Below are 19,673 nucleotides of genomic sequence, written 5' to 3'. Positions count from 1 at the left end.
CTTCCTTTGAGCTCGATCGCTCTTCAGCCAGGGAGGCTCTGCAATCTGACTCCTCTCAGTGCTTCACTCCAAGCCCATCTTTTCACAACAGGACTACTTCCCAGTCACTTTAGCTAAACTTTCAACCATTAACCACCATACGCTCTTCCTGCCACATGCTTCTGACCCCCTCCACTTATTTTTCATTTACTTTCATCTCAGGACCTATCATTATCTCAGTACTTTCCATGAAAAGTAGCAAACAAGCGCAGAGTGCTTATTGGATGGTTCTAGAGCATATAAGAGAAGAAGGCTGCTCCTGGCCCTGGTTACCCTAAGCTCTGCTCAGCAGTCCTGAGGACTCTAGGGTCCAACCTGCCAGCTCACCCTTGGCTAGTTCTTAACAAGGTGCCAGGAGCTCTGGCTCAGAGAACAACTCCCACAATTTGGAGCAGGAAGAAAGGAGGCTCCATATGGGTAATCTTTTGGGAGGGGGGAGTACACAAATCCTAACAGACTACTAACAATGTGGAAATCATATCAAAAGGCTGTTGACTGGGGCTGGGGTTGTGGCTCAGCAGTATAGTGCTCACCTCACATGTGTGGGGACCTGGGCTCGATCCTCAGTACCACATAAAAATAAATAAATAAAATAAAGGAATTGTGTGCAACTACAACTAAAAAATAAATTTAAAAAAAAAGGCTGTTGATGGTCTAGAAAAATGGTAATGGGAATAAAGAAAATTAAGCAAATAAAAAAGCAGAAACTTATAAGCTTCAGAAAGAAATGCTATAAAGAAAATGCACTCAATCACTTAGTTTGAGAATGAACACTATTTATGTAGCCCATAATAATGCAATCTAAATAACTGTGATAAACCTATGCAGATAGTGAAAGCTGAGAGGGCAGATCACTACAAGTTAGAAACCTTCAAGTTTGAAAAAAAATGCCACAGCACAAAGACTTTCTGACATTTTACCTAGAGGTCTGTGTTTACACTCATCTGGTAATTTTCATTTCATATCACTGCTCTATCTATGCACATACATGGGCACTCATCTATTATGCAGATAAAGGCCAAGGAAAATTAACAATCTGTTGCTCATCACCTCCCCTACCTTCAATTCACCCAGCAAAGTGCTGGGTCCTCCTAATCCGGCATGATAGCCGGATTAACACCTAAAACAAATGAATGATATGTGTCTGTTTAATGTACGTCTTAAACATATCTGTGTGTTGAAGACATATTAGACACATATAGTAAGCAGATACATATTCATCCATTTGTTTAGAGATACAAAAGTAAATGAAAAGAAAATTGATTCTGAAAGACTGAATTAGAGGGAGAGGTTGGAACTGATTTGTTAGTACTTTGCAAAGAACCCCTTTTGGGGTACAATTTGAACTTTTAAAGTCATGTGCATTTATTATCTGATAAAGTTATATTTAAAATAAATTTATTATATTCAGTTAAGAGTCCTATGTCAGGGCTGGGGTTGTAGCTCAGTGGTAGATCGCTTGCCTAGCATATGCGAGGTGCTGGGTTTGATCCTCAGAACCACATGAAAATAAACAAATAAAATATTGTGCCCAACTATAACTAAAAAATATTTTTTTTAAAGAAAAAAAAGAGTCCTATGTCATTCCTTCCATTAACCTGTTAAAGCTTACACTACCTATTTTTCTGTTTGTTTTTTCCCCCAACCTTTCAATAACTCTGATGAAGCTGTAAGAGAGAGAACTATCAAAGGATTTGGGTTAATCAGGAGGTTTTTACCCTTGGATTAAAAGCCATCTGGAAATGGAAAAGTAACAAGACAAACACCTCACTACAAGTGAAAGGTCACCGCCCCTGGGGGGACTTCCCTTGGTTTCATACAGAGATGTGTAAGTCAGAGCCCCCCTAAGAGTGAACAAACCTCTCAAATCTGCTTTTAGATCACTACAAGTTAGAAACCTTCAAGTTTGAAAAAAATGCCATAGCACAAAGACTTTCTGACGTTTTACCTAGAGGTCTGTATTTACACTCATCTGGTAATTTTCATTTCATAGCACTGCTCTATCTATGCACATACATGGGCACTCACATATTATGTAGATAAAGGCCAAGGAAAATGAAAAATTTGTTGCTCATCACCTCCCCTATCTTCAATTCACTCATTTTATTCAGATATTTAGTTATTATCAATTATCTATTAAGTGGCTGCTATGAGAAAGGCTCTATCAGAATTGGTCTTCCAAAAAAAAAAAAAAAAATCACATAGAAGGACATTGTCTATGCCTTCAAGAAATTCAGTGGAATCAGGACTAGCAGATAATTACTGATGTGCCTGCCAGTCTTTAGTTTTTCACACAATACTCTAATGTAACAAAAACACTGAGAGTTTGGGGTACCTGAAGCTTGTAAACTGATTCAGAAGGAGGGTATTCTCTCATGGTATGCATTCTCCTAAAACTTCCGGTGTCAACATTTTGTAAGAAAAAATCAGACTTAACTCTTGCAGATAGTGGGTTTTTAATCAAACTCTGGTTACCCCAGAATGGCTTAGGAGAACATTTCGGAAATTGTTAAGACCAAGAGAAAAGAGAAATAGTTATAGTATAGAGAATTCATTCTCATTGGCCAGTAGATGAAAATGCAAGAACCTCAAAATAATTGAAAAAAAAAAAATACTCCAAGGGTGTTCAGAGTATCTCAGCAAATTATGTGAACTAGAGATGTCAAATTCATATTAACAGATGGAACAAATTCTTTCTTAAAAATATTGATAAGCTAAAATAATCTTATTTCTGTCAACTGAACTAAAATCATTTTGGATGAAAGAGTATCTTAGTCTGAAATAGTTTCACTGGCAGAATGACAACTAAGGCTGGATTTATTTAACCAAACTGGAATATTTGATATACTTGGTTGGCAAATAAAGTTAAAATCAGCAAGACCATAATGTGCAATTACTTTCAAACCGATCTATTAAAAACAGGAAGGTATTATACTAACTTATAAGCAACGATGAACCAAGATTTAGAAGTACAGGACATCACCTCAAGTAACAGTCAGTGTTCATCATGAGGCAGGCACAACACTGGCTGCTGAACACTCAGGGCAGACTGGTAGTTGGTTAAGAGGCGGGACTGTGGATCTAAGCAGCCTGGGTTCAAAATCAAAAATTCAAAATCTGCCACAAATTATATGACACCAGGCAACCTATTAATCTCTTTGGGTTTCTGTTTTTTGTTTGTTGTTAATCTGTAAAAAAAAAAAGATGTTACCGAGTTTGTAGGACTGCGCAAGACTCAAATGAGTCAGTATTCACATAAAGGATCACTGCCAGGCAGTGTGTGGTACGAAAGTGTTAACTGTTGTTATTGTTCTTAAAGTTAAGTGTCAGGTACAGCTAAAACCCCAGGACCAACTTTCCACTCTTAAACTCTATGTATACTGACTAATTCTATCATACATTTTTAAATGCCATTAAAATCTGAGAAATAAAACAGCAATAATTATGTAATAATTTTTCAAAGTTTAAAAAATATTTCTAATACATGTGGATAATAAACTTTTCAATACATTCAGTTTTGTAACAAATTAAGAAATGACAAAATTCACCTTTTTGTCCATGACGACTGCTGAATTTGTCTCCGATCTCTGGTCGCCTTGTCTGTCTCAGTAACATTTTAATCAGAAAAGCGTCTTCAGCATTGGAAGATATCATCACCTTCTCAATGTATGAATCTGTTGCCCCTTTGTAACTAATGTTAAAAGAAAGGCATTCAAGCAATTTTTTCAAATTGCCCTTTGTAAATTTATCACCCGTATGACATATTTTATTTAATCCTACTACAAAATATTTGACATTCTCAGCGTGGGTTCTGAAAAGTGACTTTCAATTTTAACATTAAATTCAAATTTCACAACTTCCCTTTACAGTCCTATATGCTTATTATGAGGCAGGCACAGCGTAACTTATCCTCAACAGTGGCATACTGTTAATCCCTTATTACAGAAGGGGAAAACTGATGCTCAGGGAGGCTAAGTAACTTGTCCAAGGGCACACGTATCACAGAGTAGAACTGGGCCTGAGCTGGAGCTTGTCAGACCCAACTCCAAGTTCTTAACCATTTTTTTTTTAACAGTTCTTTTATCTACTCAGCTTTTTCAACATTAATCCCCTCTACACACATATACTTGTTTCTTAAACAACAGATAATATCAAGAGTCTCTCAGTGTCAGACCCTTGCAAGTTCCAGACACAGATACTGAGTGAACCCAGTTCCTGCACAAAAGGAGCTCCCTGCCAATAAAGGAAGAAAAGACTGTGGCAGACACCAGGAGGGGCTGTTTGCTGAGCACTGCCACAGAAGAGGTGACCTGCAGGTGAGAACCACCAGGCAGAGGGAGCATCCTGAGCAAACATGGGAGGCCTGGAGAAGGATGGTTTGTATTAGACAGTAAGAGGTAAGTTCCTAGGAATGTGGGGCCTAGAATTCAGCATGAAGGCACACTGAGGGTGTGGAGGGTGCTGAAGACCATGGGCAATCATGGATGTCCTAAATTTTCCACAAGCAACAGCGCCATTCAGAGCCATACTCTATTTACTCAAGATAGTAACACAGCTAGGCAAGTAATTTAGAAAATCACTCAGGCAGTTAATGCAGAGCCCAAGAGGGATGGAGAGGTGCAAGCTGGGAGGCAGGTGAATAGTTAATGATAGACAGTTCAGGCAGGAGCAGAGGGCCAGAAATGGCAATAGCTGGGAGGAGGAGGAGTGTGACAGAACCTCCAAGCTCCTGATGTGCACATCTGACAGGTAGAGGAAGGAGTAAGGTTTGTGCTGTGGTGGCAGGTTAGGTGGTGGTGCCCATCACCACCGAGACAGGGACTCCAGGTGCAGCAGTCTGTCTGGGGTTGGGGTAAGGACGGGGAAAAAGATGTTTTGGGTCCAGGCTTGGTGTCCCTGACATGTCTAAGCACTAGTATGGAGCCAACACTGGGCAGATTCCATCTGAGAGTTATCAGTAAAAGTGTGCATGGAGGGCTGAATTTCTGCAAGTAGGAAGCACATCTGGAAAAGGCACAAGACGTACTGGGCAGAAAGAGGTCACCAACAAGGCAGGCAGGAAGGTCAGGTGAGGGTGGTATCACAAAATCAAGGGGAGAGGTGTGTCACTGATGTCCAAAGCTACAGAAAGGTCATATGCCATTCATGCATTCATTTGTTACTGTGCCACATACTGAGGGTCCCAGATAAACAAGAGAAAAAGCCTCAGACCACAAGACTGAACCAAGGAGTCCACAGAACCTGGTGAACTGAGGAGCTCTGGGCTTTGCTCACTTTTTTGCTATCTGTCATCTTTCCCAAGGTGTGAGATCTACAGGGGCAGGAACTGCTGTTGATTTTGCTCGCTGCACTATCCCATGCACCTAGAATACATTCTGGCATATTATCAGTGCTCACAATACTTCTGGAATAAACTGAGTGAAAAGGAGATCTCTGGTGACAGGATATCTTTGGTGACCCCTTCTGCAGCTGTTTCAGTGGGATGAAGAGGCAGCAGGCTAGTCCAGAGACAGCGATGGAGATGACTTTTCAAAGAAGCTCAGTTGTGAGAGGAAAAAAACAACAGAATGGTAGCTAGAAAGGAACCCAAACTCCAGAAAAAGCTATTATTTTCCTGTAATGATAAGAAGTACTTGACCACACTTTCTAGCCTGTGAGGAGGGAATCAATAGAAAACAGGCTTAAAAAGTATTGGAGGAAAAAGCCAAAACAACAGAATAAGAGCTCTGAAAAGAGTAGAAGAAATTAAGGACCTGGGCGGAAGAGAGATGGGCTTTGAATAGAAAGAGATTCCTCCTTCAGGACAGAAGAGAGCCACTGAGCATAATCACCTGGGCAGCTTGAACAGCTTTTGCTTTGTGGGGCTGAGCTAGTTTTCTCACCCTGCCCCCGAGATGAACTGCCCATTCTGTCCCTTGTGTGGCCACCCCACAGACAAGTCCATAGCACCAGCCCCACTCTGCTACACTAAGCACAGTGTGCATAGGGGAGTCCGACAGTTTAAATCCTGCCTCTGCCACTTGCAGATGTGTGACGTTGGGAAGTCACCAAACTGTATCTCCTTGCCTCCATTTTCATATCTAATGAGCTCAAGGGGTGGTGGTAGGATTAACTGAACTAATACATGTAAAATGGCCAGAAAAGCTACTGGTACGGGAAATTCTCAAGGAAGTGACGAGGTTCACAGTAGTAACTACATTTCTTCTGTGTGGAGGTCTCTTCCAAGACTCCCTATAGACAGGCAAGGCCGTGGCCTATGTCAGTCCTATATCCTCGGCACATGCGCATGGTCCCTAGCATACAGCAGGCCTTGGCACTTATGTGTAAAGTGGGTTTGGAAACCCACTATGCCCAGTTCAGGAACCCTGTTCTCCCATGTCACCTACTTCCCACCTGCTGAACGTGGCCTGGTCCACCTGGCCTGGGTGAGACTGCTCATCCTCTCTCCTAGCTTGGTTTCTCTATCAGTGTGATACCCCTCACTGGCTCTTCTCAGAAAGTTTCATATTTTCATATATTTTAGAGCTGAGAGGGAATCTAGAGATGAACAATTCTAGTTCTTTCACTATATAGATGAGAAAACTAAAGTTGATGGAGTTTTAACCCTTTATCAACACAACCAATCTTTGAACCAGACTATACTCAAGTACACTGGTGATGCCATGCTGTGGCCAGTATAGTCTATTTGTTTTTAAAACACAAAGTGGATGGTAACACCCTCTAAGAATGATTCCCAATTCTTCCACTTTCTGGAAGCAGCAAGCTGCTGATCCACCAAAACCTGGGTACTTTGACATATTGTGCCCTTTATCTTGCTGCTCCTTCCACAGGGAACCCTTGACTGTTTGGTTCAGAAACTCACACCAGGTAATAAGGCCTCTATGATTCCACAGCCCAATTTTATCTTCCATGCCCACCTGCTTTCAAGATAACCTACCAATACCTAGTTCATATTTCCCCATCCCTTCTCTTTTGCCAGCCTTTCTGTCTTACCAAGGCACAACCAATACCTACGTTATGGGCACGTCTTTGTACTGCGGTTGCTGTGGCACATTACTTCCTTCCAAAGGAATCTGAGTCACTGTGGGCATGGACTTGTTTACAAGCACTTGCTTGTTTTCTACTTTCTCACCTAAGAAAGGGAAAAGAATGTTAGACATATCATTATCATCTGTGTAGAATGCAAAGATTGCTAGAACATCATAAAATTATGTGGTTAGACTTGGCCCAAGAAACCCATATAAGGAAGAAAGAAATGGATCCACACAGTGGGAACTAGAATTCAAGAAGGTTCTTGTGTGATTTTGTAAGCCATTAAACACACACACACACACACACACAGATTAAGATCATAGTGTGAGGGCTGGGGATGTGGCTCAAGCGGTAGCGCGCTTGCCTGGCATGCGTGTGGCCCGGGTTTGATCCTCAGCACCACATACAAACAAAAATGTTGTGTCCGCCGAAAACTAAAAAATAAGATCATAGTGTGAATAAAATTTAAAAATTAATTGATTTAAGGACTATACTAATAAAATAAACTGTCACCTCAGTCAAAAACAACTGTAGTAGAAACAGGTACTTTTAAGAGATATATACAATTGTTTTTTCCATCAATAGCAAGTCACCAACTTGGGTAGGAAGGAAATCAAGTTTCTTTGGTTTTGCTACTATTCCCATTTCACTTTCTGCTTCTTCATGGTGAGTTCAAAGACCGTTTACAGTCCTGTCCTACCACTTACTTGCCAAGCCACAATGACCAGCATTAAGAGTGTGAGAAATTCTGCATGAATCAAAGGCAGAGAAAATGACAGGGAGCCATGCATTTGGCCTAATACAGCACTGACAACCCAGGGACCAAGCACGACAAGCTGTGCAGGTGGTTCCCTGTGTGCTGAGAGCGCTCAGTTGGTCTCTCCTCTACTCTGTCTCCTTCTCATCTTTTCTCCACACTGCAGTCAGAATGATCATTTCAGAACACCCAATCCTGCCATTGCTTTGGGGATCACAATGAAAGTAGCCACAAGGCTGCCAGGTTCATGTTGCCACACTGCCATGCACCCATGCACTCTTTTTCTCTTAGTCACACTGCTTTTCTTCCAGATTCCTCAGCTTCAAGCTCTAGGACATTTGCACAAGCTTTTCCTACTGCCTAGAGCCTTCTTCAGTAGTTAACTTTTATGCATCTTTCCAATTTCCGCTCACCTTCTTGTGGAAGGGATGCTGATCTTCCTAATTAAGTAAAATCCTCTTGCTATAAAATACCATGTGATTCTTTAAGTTGGTTATAATTTGACATGTTTCTGTGTGATTCTTTACCTATGATGGTCTCCCACAATAGCCTATAAGACCCACCAGAGGGAGGCACTGTATGTTGCATCAACAAATTGATCAGAAGCTTATAATTATAATGGAGTTATACTTTTAGGGAAAATAGATTCTAAAGTCAGTCTGTAGGAAAAGTGCCTAAGTAAAGAAATACCAGTGCAGGTGCAGGAACAAGACCCTTTCCTAAACCTTTTCTTTTTTTTTTTTTTTTTAATTTTTTATTGTTGGCTGTTCAAAACATTACATAGTTCTTGATATATCATATTTCACACTTTGATTCAAGTGGGTTATGAGCTCCCATTTTTACCCCATATACAGATTGCAGAATTACATCAGTTACACATCCATTGGGGGGATAGTAGAGGATAGGAAAGACAGCAGAACACAACAGACACTAGTATGGCAATATGTAAATCCTAAACATTTCTTAAAGTAGCTTTTCTATAATTCAAAATTAAAATAGAAAATTATAATTAGGATAGATTATTGCTATGTAAAAACATGATGCATAAAAAAATCAAATGGACAGAAATTCATCCAAAATGGCCATACTGGCCGAGTCTGGATAGTAGTAGTAATATAGGATATTATTTTTTTCTCTGCCCTGTTTATCAAATATTCAGAAATACTGTGAATAACTTGTAATTTTAAAAAGCATACATTAAAATTACGTTTTTAAAAGACTTTTACCTGGAGAACAGATACCATCTGCATCTAAAATCTCATGTCGCCAGATAGGTTTCCTTGTAGCAGCATCCAACATGGGCCCCATCACTTTATCAAAAGTTTGATTGGTGTACCGTTTCAATGTACACTTGGCATTTTTATATACCAGGCACCGTCCAAAGCCTAAAATGAAACCAAAATGAATCAAAACCACCAGTAACACGAAACTATGAGAAAAATGGATTTGTGCCATTCACTGATCCACTCTGCCTTACCCTCCCCCAAAACCTAAAACTACTATACCAGTGGATAATTTGGGACTGGCACAAACCAAATAGCAATTGATAACCAGAAGAAATGTCTTGGGACTCTTCCTAGTCACTGTCACACAAACATGGAATCTACAACCACTTCCAGTGTGGAATCCACCTGGCCACACTGGAGGAAGGTAGAGAGATCTAATTGACACTGTGATTCTCGCCAAGCCTGGAGCCTCAGAATATTACAGCCGAAAAAGTTCTGAGAAACCACATGGTTTAATTCCTTTCTTTTACAGGCATTATGAGTGAGGTCTAGAGAAATTAAGGAGCCATACTTACCCAGAAAATTGGTAGCAGAGCTGGGAACAGACCAAGTCCACTAACTTCTAAGCCAGGATTCTTAGTACCCATTCTTTTGGTGCATAATTTCTGTAAGTCCCTGGCAAGTTTTCCTTTTACTAACTTACAGATAGTCCCAAACAAGCAAACAAATAAACCAACAAACAAAATAATATTTTTTCTCCAGAGAAGAGAGAAAATAAAAAGATACAATCAAATAATTTTAATAGGATAGTTTATCTCTTCCATGAAAATCAATTTAATTGAATTACATTTTTAGATTTTATTTGTCTAGTAGATGAGGGAAAAGCCTTAAGACTAACATATAAAAAAATAAGCAAAACAGATAGAAGAAAACCATTTGGGGGTTAAAAAAAACCCACAATCACTGAGAGTCCCCCTGTACCCCCCAAAAAACTAGTTGCAGAGTTACCCCCCCAAAAGCTGTCATTCTTTCAACACTAAATATCATTTCCAAGATTCTGTGGCTGAGCTTCATTCTTTTTTCCCCTGTGGCCAACAAGTTATTTTAAACTGAATTCCCTCTCTAATCTCCTCAGGATACAATGAGCCATGTCAGGGTTCATTTGGATAGAAAAATGTCTCAGGATTAAATGGCAGCTATTACTAATGAAATAAATGCATGGTTGTGAAAGCCTTCACTTTTGATTCTCCACCAGAAGTGGAACTCTTTCAAGAAATCTGAGAATGTGAATTCAAAAAATCCATCAGGTAAAAGCAGATTTCTAAATAAAATGCTCTTATGTAATGTTTAAGATCTAAAGGTGCCATAGAATGAAATACATTTATACAACCAAAGATGTAGACATCTGTATGTCTTTGAGCAAATTCTGGTCCTCATGGCTCCTAGTCAACTGTGACTGACATAAAAGCAGTGCAGAATCAACTGGCTTGCAAACATTGTGTTATCTTGAAATGTCATACAAGAGCCATTAGCTGCAACACACTGGACTGCAGTGTGAATCCAAGCTGCATGGAATCGAGAAACGTTTTCTTCTAAGTGTCAATAGACGTTTTATTTACAGGTGGTAGCTTTAAAAGCTAGGGGACAGTAAACTCAGATCATTAAATTGTGTTGTGGAGTTTTTGACAGACATCACAAAGTCTTCAGATTTCCACATAAACGTAACCAGTTAATCAGAAAGGAAAACATCTAGTTTTAAAGCATGGCTGTTGTCATTTGGAGGAAAAAAAGAGGCATAAATTAAGTGCAGCCAACATTAATGCCAATGACACATGTCTCGAAGTACTATTAGGGCTGCCTAGCAACTACAAAGAGGGAAGGGGAAGGCATAGTGGGTATGCCAGGGAGGAAAAAGAGAAACAGTTCATGAATAGAGAAGTCAGGCTGCAGATCAGGTGATGGCTAACACACCAGGAAGCAGTGACCTGCAAAAGTGAACTGTCAAAACAGAGAAAGAAGAGCGCCGAAACAACAAGCTAGGGCTTGTGTATGTGTATTTTAAACTGTTGTCATTTGGTTAAAAAAAAAAAAAAAAAGAGGTATAAATAAAAAATAGCCTTTTTCATCTGAATACTGTTACTGCTTCTCAAACAGGTACCTTACTTCATATATTGTAATTCCTGCTGGGGAAAAAAAAATTCTTCTTCTTCTTTTTTTTTTTCTCTTTAAGAAACTGTCTCAAGTCACCAAGAAAATAAAATAATAAACAAAAGATTCTGTAGCAATACATTCAACATATCATCTCAACATAACAATCATTAAAAACAATCAACCAAAAAGCCACTACTAGAATGTGAATACCTCTGTGTACATGCTGTCACTAGAAACCGACATTTGACACCAAGTGATTTTTGTATGAATCACCCCCTATATCTCACTCTGCAAAAAGTACTTTTGGTGTTAGAGCCTTGAAAATATGCTCACCTCGGTCCAAGGAGGCCTTGTTTAATACAAGAGCATCTTCGATATCGTAACCACTGTAACTCATCACAGCAACCGTTGCATTCTGTCCTGCAGGCAATTTCTCAAATTCTATCAGCTCAATGGTTTTTGTTTTAACCATGGGCTTTTGTGGATATGCTAGCAGATACATGAGAGTATCAATTCTATTTCTCTGGTTGTATCCAATGGTACCTGCATTGACCATGGAGAAAACAAAATGCAATATTCTATTATGTAACATGATTAGGTAGCAATGAATATAGATAAACACATTAACTTTGCTAATTAAAAAGAAGAAAATCTTTAGGTCAAATATTTTAAAAGCAATTTACTCATGGTAGCTAATCCCTCTTAAAAGCAGTCTTTCTCAATAATATTTAAAATCCCACAAAGAAGAAAAAATCATACTTGAGGTACACTAATTTAAACAACTTCAACATTTTAGATTTACATAATTGATCTTGTTTGAGGAATTTTAGACTTCACTGGCCAATTTCACGCTCTCGGCTCTTGTGGAAGGGTGATGGGAGAAGGACATCCTTTATTCACCAGGAGGAGCTTGCACAGGGCAACAAACAGATATAGTGCAGAAAAAGAAATCAACAACTACACAAGTCCTAAATGAAAAAGACCGCAGGAAAGGACGGAAGGAATGAATGAAGAAAGAGGAAATCAACTAAAGACAGGGAAGAGTGTATTTATTCATTTATGTAACTATTCACTTATTAAGCAGTTAATGCATGTCTACTCTGTGCCAAGCACTGGAGATAAATGGGGAAAGGCAAGGTCTCTGATCTTGAGGGAACTGGGGTCTAGGATGGCTCTTTACTCTTAGCAATCAGACTTTCTACCTGATTGGTCCTGAAAAGGGTGTTGCTGGGTCACTGTTAACTGAAATTAAAATCAGAATGTTAGCCCTTTCTCTTTTTTCCCCGAGAAATACACCGGGATTCATGGTCTTCATGAAGAGAAGTCTTTCAGTGCCTTGGGCTTATGTTGACCCTACATAGAGACCTTAAAATTGGGGGCCAGGCCTGTCCCACTATTGAAGTTGTGTATGGGCTACTGAGCCTCTTTAATCTCTCTTTCATAGCTCTCTATTCCCCAATGAGTGGCTGAGAAGTTAAGAATAGATGCTAACATTAGGAGAAAGACAGCAGTTTTGTCTCTCTTGTACATGCCTCCAAAGTAACACCCCCTGCCCCATGCCCTGTGGTACCTATGTGCCATTTCATGAAGCTATGCTACTTAGGCAAGCAGATACAGAAGCTTAATATTTATTTCCTTTAACTTCTCCATATTCATGTCTTTAAATCAATGATCATCTCAATTCAGGGCTGCAAATAAACCATTCAAACAGCAAATATGATATACGGTACTCCTCGACAATCATTACTGAGAGAAATAAAATCTGTAGAGTGTATCAAAGAAATTCTCCTAGTACAGTGCCAAGCTCACTGAAGATGTTCAATAAATGTCAAGTGAATTAAGTAGAAGAATCATACTACATTTTTTATGACAGGATGTATCTGTGTTTAAATCTCTAGAAAATTTATCAAACTTCAGCTGAAAACAACAGTCCAACTGGACCTTGTGAACTTGCACTGCAAACTGCCAATTAATTTATGTTATTTTAGTGCCAACTAATAACCTGGGCAGGACACCTGGCAACAGATCATGTACTGTTCTAGAAATAAGAATGCCACCAGGATCATGGTAAAGTTCACTGACAATAAATGTGTCCTTTTCCATGAAATCATTTTAAAATTTATGTTGAGATTTCAGCTCCAATTGTGTACTTTACTCAGCTTGAGATGAGGGTTCAGGCAATGTCCCACCAGGCTGCCAAACTGTCTCCTGAAACCTGAGACAAGCATTATCATGCAGCAGGGAAGCTTTGCCTCTACACAATGGCGAAAGAGGCTGGATCCTGCTATAAATTATGCTATCAGGCCCAGAACATAATTTTCGGGCATTCCAGCTGATCATTGAATAGGGGAGTAGCAAAAATCATTAAGCACATATTCGGGGTTTATGATCTCATAAAAATCTTTCTTTGAAGACTTTTGAAAGAACTTGTGGGAACATCCATGTACATACATTTTTAGTAACAGTATGGGCAAGTTAAAATGTAACTTATAAACTGTGATTTCTATATCATAAAACTTTAAAATGCCAACAGATCCCCATAATTTATATAAAAATTATGAATGGATGACTGTTTTGCTAATAAGCAAATTTTTTGAAAAATTTCCCTAAGAAATTAAATCATAAGGCCTGCCTGTCTGAAGTACCTGCACAAACTAGGACACCCCTATTACTGTCTTCAGTTTCCTTAAAAACAGTATTGCAGGGACTTGGAAATGTGGCTATGTGGTAGAGCATTAGCCTGGAATGTACAAGGCCCTAGGTTTGATAACCAGTAGTGCAGAAAAATAAAGAGAATAAGAGTAAAAAAAAAAAAAAAAAAAGGCACATGAGAGGGCAGGTTATATACATATAACTAGCACAAGGAGAATATCTATAAGCTGCATTTTACTTATATTGCCCCATTTTGCTGGAACTACAGTCTCAAATAATTTCCTATTCTTCTCAAGACATACTGTTTCTTACAAAGCCTCATTTTCTTGATAATAACTTTCTTAAGTTACAAACTGGCATAGCAGGGTATATAAATGTATAGCTGGGCACAGTGGTGTGTGCCTGCAATCCCAACAACTTAGGAGGCTGAGGCAGAAGGATCACAAGTTCAAGGCCAGCCTCAACAACTTAATAAGGCTCCAAGCAACCCAGCAAGCCCCTGTCTCAAGTAAAAATAAAAAGGTCTGGAGATTAGCTTAGTAGTAGAGCATTCCTAGGTTTAATCCCCAGTATCTGTTCCCCACAAAAAGTAAGTTAAAATAGGGAAAAAGTACTTTTTTCCCCCTAAAGTGGGATGCAAAAGATTAGTAAGAATGTAAACAAATTAGAATACAAATATTGAAAAAAATGTCATTTTATGCATTTAACTATTTTGTTTTCCTCTGTCCAAAATCTTCATCATTATCAAATACAATACTTTATCCATTTAGAGTATCAAAATGAATGAATTTTGACAGATATATACCCTTGTAAAACCACAAACACAACCAAGATCCATCCCTAGAGATGGATATATTTTATCATTAGAGATTAGTTTGCATTTTCTACGGTTTTATATAAATGGAATCATATATATGCTCTTATAACTGCTCGTTCCACTTGGCACAATTCTGATTCATGCATTTTTCATTCCTTTTGATTGATGAGCACTATTCTGCTGTATGAATAAACGCTACAAGACACATTCATGTACAAGACTGTGTATTTTAATTTCTTTGGATAAATATCTAGGAGTGGTACTTTCTGGGTTGTTTGGTAACGGAATGATTAATTTTTAAGAAACTATCCAAGAATTTTCCAGATTTGTTACATTTCTTTCCATCCCACTAGCAGAGTATGAGCCCTCTGGCTTCTGTGCACCTTCACACCAGCACTTAGCATAATGGTCTTTTTAACTTTGATAATTCTAACATTTGTACAGTAGTATCTCATAGTTTTTAATTTGTATTTACCTGACAACGAATAATGCTAAACATAGGCACACATGATTATAGGTGATTCCTATTGCTTTGAAAAGTGCCTGGTTGTGGTTTTGCTTTACCTATCTTTTTACTAAGTTGTCTTCTTACTGAAGAGTTTATATGTATTATATATGCATGCAAGATACAAATACGTTCTCCTAAACTGTGGCTTGCATATTTGTATTCCTGTCTTTCAGACAGCAAAGGTTTAATTTTGAGAAGGTCCAAGTAATTAATTTTTCTTATGATTTGTATTTTTTTATGTCCTAAGAAAACTTTCTCAAGTCAAAACTTACTAAAGATTTTCAACCGTTTCAGTCTTTAATGTTTTATGGTTTTAACTCCTACATTTAAGGCTATGATTCATTTCGTGTTAATTTTTATATAGTATGAGATTGAAATTGACATTCATTCTTTTTCTCACATTGATAGTCAGAGATTTTATTTTGTTCAAAACATTTTTCTTTGATTAATGAAATACTTTGGAAATACATTCGTTGAACATCAATTGCCCTTAAAAGTGTGGATCTATTCTTGGACTCTAATATATAATTCTGTTCCATTCACCTATATGTCTGCCCGTCTGTCAATACCATAGTATCTTTATTATAATAGCTTTACAGTTAGTCAAAATCAGGTTGTTTAATTCTTCCAATGTGTTCTGTTTCAAATTATCTAGAAAATCTGTTGCTGGTTTCTTAACAATTTTTTATATGCTCCAAGAATTCACTGATTTTGGAACATTTATTCGGCTCTCACCATACCACCTACTAAGCTGGCATTATGCTAGGCGTAAGGATACAATAATAAACAAGGACCATTCCTGCCTTCAAGGAGGTTAGAATTTGCAGTCCAGCAGAAAGGCAGCCTAACTGTGACCTATGGAGGTTAGGAAGAAGTGAGGAAAAAAGTTAGTTTTAGCTGAGAAGAATTTCAGTAAGTTAATAGAAGACATAATATAACCTCTTATTAGTTGTTCAACCATACTGGGATTCGGCATCCTTCCCCCCCAAAAAAAAACCATATATTATTTCTCACAGGATTATGTTTGTGTTTAAAAGAACAAATATATACAAGAATTTTGGAGGGCTGGGGTGTAGCTCTGTAGTGGAGCACATGCTTGGCATGGGCAAGGCCCTAAGTTCAGTCTCTAGCACCACCCAAATTGGGATAGTCAGTAAGTGGTAATATTCATTATGAACAATAACAATATTGGTAGTACAGTAATGATAAAAACATATAGTCCATCACCTTGCAATATCACCCTCTCTACCTCCAAATCTAACCTACATACTAAACTTTAATTTTACCTTCAAACATATTCATTGACAACATTTCTAGTCTTAGGAACACTACATAAGCTCGTATCGAAAACAGCTACAATAATTTTAAAAAATACTTTAACAGTAGAACTCTAAAAAAAAAGAACTGTCACGAATACTTTGGCCAAAAATATTTTTTTTTATTTTGTGCACCCCCCAAAAAATAAATATAGCTAAAAAAACAAAGAATACCCCAAGAGTAGGAAAAAGGTATAGAAGGAAAAAAAATTTGTGAGGATCTTTGTGTGTCATGTGTTTTGAATATTTCAAAAATTTCCAGCATCTTTCTATTACATCCCATTCCTACCCTTAAGTGAGGAACATAAGGGAAGAAACTATTTGCTTAGAAACAGAATCTATTGAAAACAAAGAGTCTGCATTAGTTCCTGAGTTTAAAAAAAAAAAAAACAAAAACAAGTCCCAACAACTGGGAGTTGAAGCAGGAAGGGTTGGTGAGAAGCTGCAGAGGGGCTAGGGAGGGCGGTGATGCATATTCATTAACTAAGCTGATAGTGACTGAGTGATCCTTTTCAACAGGACAGTGTTCCACTAGAGGACTGCCAACTAATAAAATGGGCAGGATATGAAAGTGTGACTCATGTGAACTTAGCACTGAGTGCCACCAAGACTCTACATAATGCAGCACCAACACTGAGCTTTTGCTCCTAGAGCTGAGTGACCTGGAGACCTTGCCATTTGCAGATGTCTACCTGACTTCTTGCTCTGAGCCATGTCACAACACAGAGCCATATCCACGAACGACGGGAGCTTCTCAGCAGCACAGACAGATGCTGCGTGAAAACTTGAACTTATTAATAACTTGAAGTACCAAAGACCTAAGAAACCCCCTCTACTGGTGTTTCATGTTGGAATAGATCTCTCCCATGTATGAGGTAAGGCTTTTAGTTTCTCTGTTTTGTGCTAGTGTTGGTCTCCTTTGCAGTGATGGAAAATGACTTCTTTCCTCACACTGTTGATGGGACGGGAAGGTTGGTATTAAAGGGATAGGAGTTGGTACACAGCAATTTTTCAGGTTGGCTAGAATATTTAGTGAATCAACTCTGGACTAGTCTTTCACTTTCCATATAGAGTAAAAGATAAACAGCAACTAAAATATTACTTAAGAAAATTTACAAAGAATCTCTGTGAGATTTAAACAGTCTTCATTGATGGCTCCTATTTAAAATGGGAGAACATGATTTTTAGTTATCAGCTGCCAAGACTCCATGGAATTAAAATGATCCAGAAGTCCACTCAAAAGCGTAGGTCTGCTTTTTAAACCCGGAACTCGGCTGTGGATTTTCTCCCTCTACTAACCTTTTCCTTTTGTGATTTTTCATATAGACCTTGCTCAATACTTCTGCAGCTATTTCAGTGTCCAAAGAGATATGTGGCCATGTTATGTGCTAACTTTAAATGTACTTTTATCTCAATGCTTTTCTTTCCAGTCAGGTGTTTTGTAATAACAAATAGTAACAAAGGCTTTTTTTTTTTTTTATTACTTAAGATATTCAGTGGCTTTTGTCTTCCTAGCGTCAGCAGTAACGTCAGAGGATTGTATCCAAGGAGCTAAATGTGCAGGACCCAGGGTCAGAGCAGCTGAATACACCAACCTCAGAAAACACAGACAATGAATTGCAAATGACACTCAAAACAAAACGAGGAAAAAAACCTTCACACAGAAAACTACAAAAGAACTCTACAGACACTGAATTGGCTTTCTGTACACACTGATCCTGCTTAACTGTGTGTGGTAACTAACCCAACGCTTCAGATACTCAGGGCCACAAAATAAAGGTTGTTTTTATGTTTTGTTTTATTTGTGGAGAGTGGTGTTATAAAAATAAAAATATTATTTCTTTCCTTTATGCCTATTCTTTATTTTTAAAAAAGCTTCACTAAGTGGAGATAGATGCAGCTCTTTGGTTTTAATCTTCAAACACATAAAGAGTGGCATTAGCGATGAAGTGATTAGTCTTCCCTTAATTCTACTGAAGGTTCTACACAAAAGGTATATTGTTTCAGCCGGGATTCACATCATGAAACAAAATGGTTTGGTAAACCCAATAGAAGTGATAGCCCTTTCATGACACACAGGGTTCAGCACTGTATATTTCAACTTGTTAGTGAGTCAGAGGCACAAGCAGGACCTCAGCCTCCACTGCCACTGAGGATGAATGGGAAGGCAAAACTGATGAGCTGCTGTTTAGATTTTCCCACTGGGAATTATTCCCAACTGTCCAAGCCTTATATCATTCAGGTAAATGGTAGCAGAGCAACATGCTTTTATTTCTTCCCAGCTAGCCAAAGGGCAATATAAAAAACTGAAAAGTAATATGTCTACTCTCTATTCATAATAAAGAAATAGGATTCCTTAATCATCAAATTATGGTCAGCTCAGATGGTTGTCGGTTAGCAAGAAGCTGACTGCACTCTGACTGACCCCCAAAGGCAATGCAAAAACCTTCCCCTCTACGCTTTCACAACTTCTTCTTGAAGTTCCTTACATCCCTTAAAATTAGAGAATGGCAAATCATATTTATGTCATAGGCATATATCTATAGAAAATTTACTATGTTTAAAATGATTTTAAAAAACCATTTCGAAAGTTTATAAGCAAAACTTGTTGTTTTTTTTTTTTGGTGTGGTGGGGCAGGCATTGGAATTCCCTCTGTATCATCTTCAAGACAAAACATAAACTCAATATACGGTACTTCTCAAACACACTTCTTCCATTCAATATCAGATAGCCACACTAAAGTACCAAGACTTCCCACTGAAATGCTTACATTTCCACCACCCTTGAAAAACACTCTTTCAAGGCCAAGCTCAGTTCTATCTTCCTCCTCTAATTTCTTTAGGCTCTGGCTGCTGATTTATTAAACATTCACTGAACTACACTGAATTACTGTTTTGTTGGTTTGGTCTCTCCTACTAGTCTGGGATCTCCTTAGGCACAGGACTCTGTCTCATCTGTTTTCAGGTTACACCCTTATATGGTATAGTCTTGCTCAACAAATGTGATGAATGGTTGGATGATGAATGGATGGACTGATAGATAAATTAGTAGATGGAGAGATGAAAAGAAAGGAAAATATAAAAGAAGGAAAATGAACTCAGGTGTAGTAGTTTTAGGAGATGCAGAGGCAACTACAAGGATATAATGAGTTTAATGATTATCACCCAGACAAAT

At 38.4% G+C, this 19,673-nt stretch overlaps 1 protein-coding gene across 3 annotated transcripts in view; it reads right to left on the bottom strand.

Annotated features, from left to right (window-relative positions):
* Polr3b (RNA polymerase III subunit B) overlaps nucleotides 1-19,673 on the bottom strand; it is a 129,698-nt gene that overhangs the window by 36,655 nt on the left and 73,370 nt on the right. For all 3 annotated transcript variants that reach the window (XM_046429545.2, XM_046429548.1, XM_046429547.2), the window contains exons 20-23: nucleotides 11,539-11,748; nucleotides 9,055-9,213; nucleotides 7,054-7,171; nucleotides 3,588-3,730 (exon numbers count right to left, since the gene is read on the bottom strand). In XM_046429545.2, coding sequence (XP_046285501.1) covers nucleotides 3,588-3,730; nucleotides 7,054-7,171; nucleotides 9,055-9,213; nucleotides 11,539-11,748 — 630 coding nt within the window. The remainder of the gene's footprint in view (nucleotides 1-3,587; nucleotides 3,731-7,053; nucleotides 7,172-9,054; nucleotides 9,214-11,538; nucleotides 11,749-19,673) is intronic.

The sequence above is a fragment of the Marmota monax genome, unplaced genomic scaffold, assembly GCF_021218885.2.
Source record: "Marmota monax isolate L192 unplaced genomic scaffold, Marmota_monax_Labrador192_F-V1.1 WCK01_AAM20220418_F8-fsc00051, whole genome shotgun sequence".
NCBI lineage: Eukaryota > Metazoa > Chordata > Mammalia > Rodentia > Sciuridae > Marmota > Marmota monax.
Note: the sequence above shows the minus strand (reverse complement) of the source record. Positions and strands in the feature narration are given on the sequence as shown.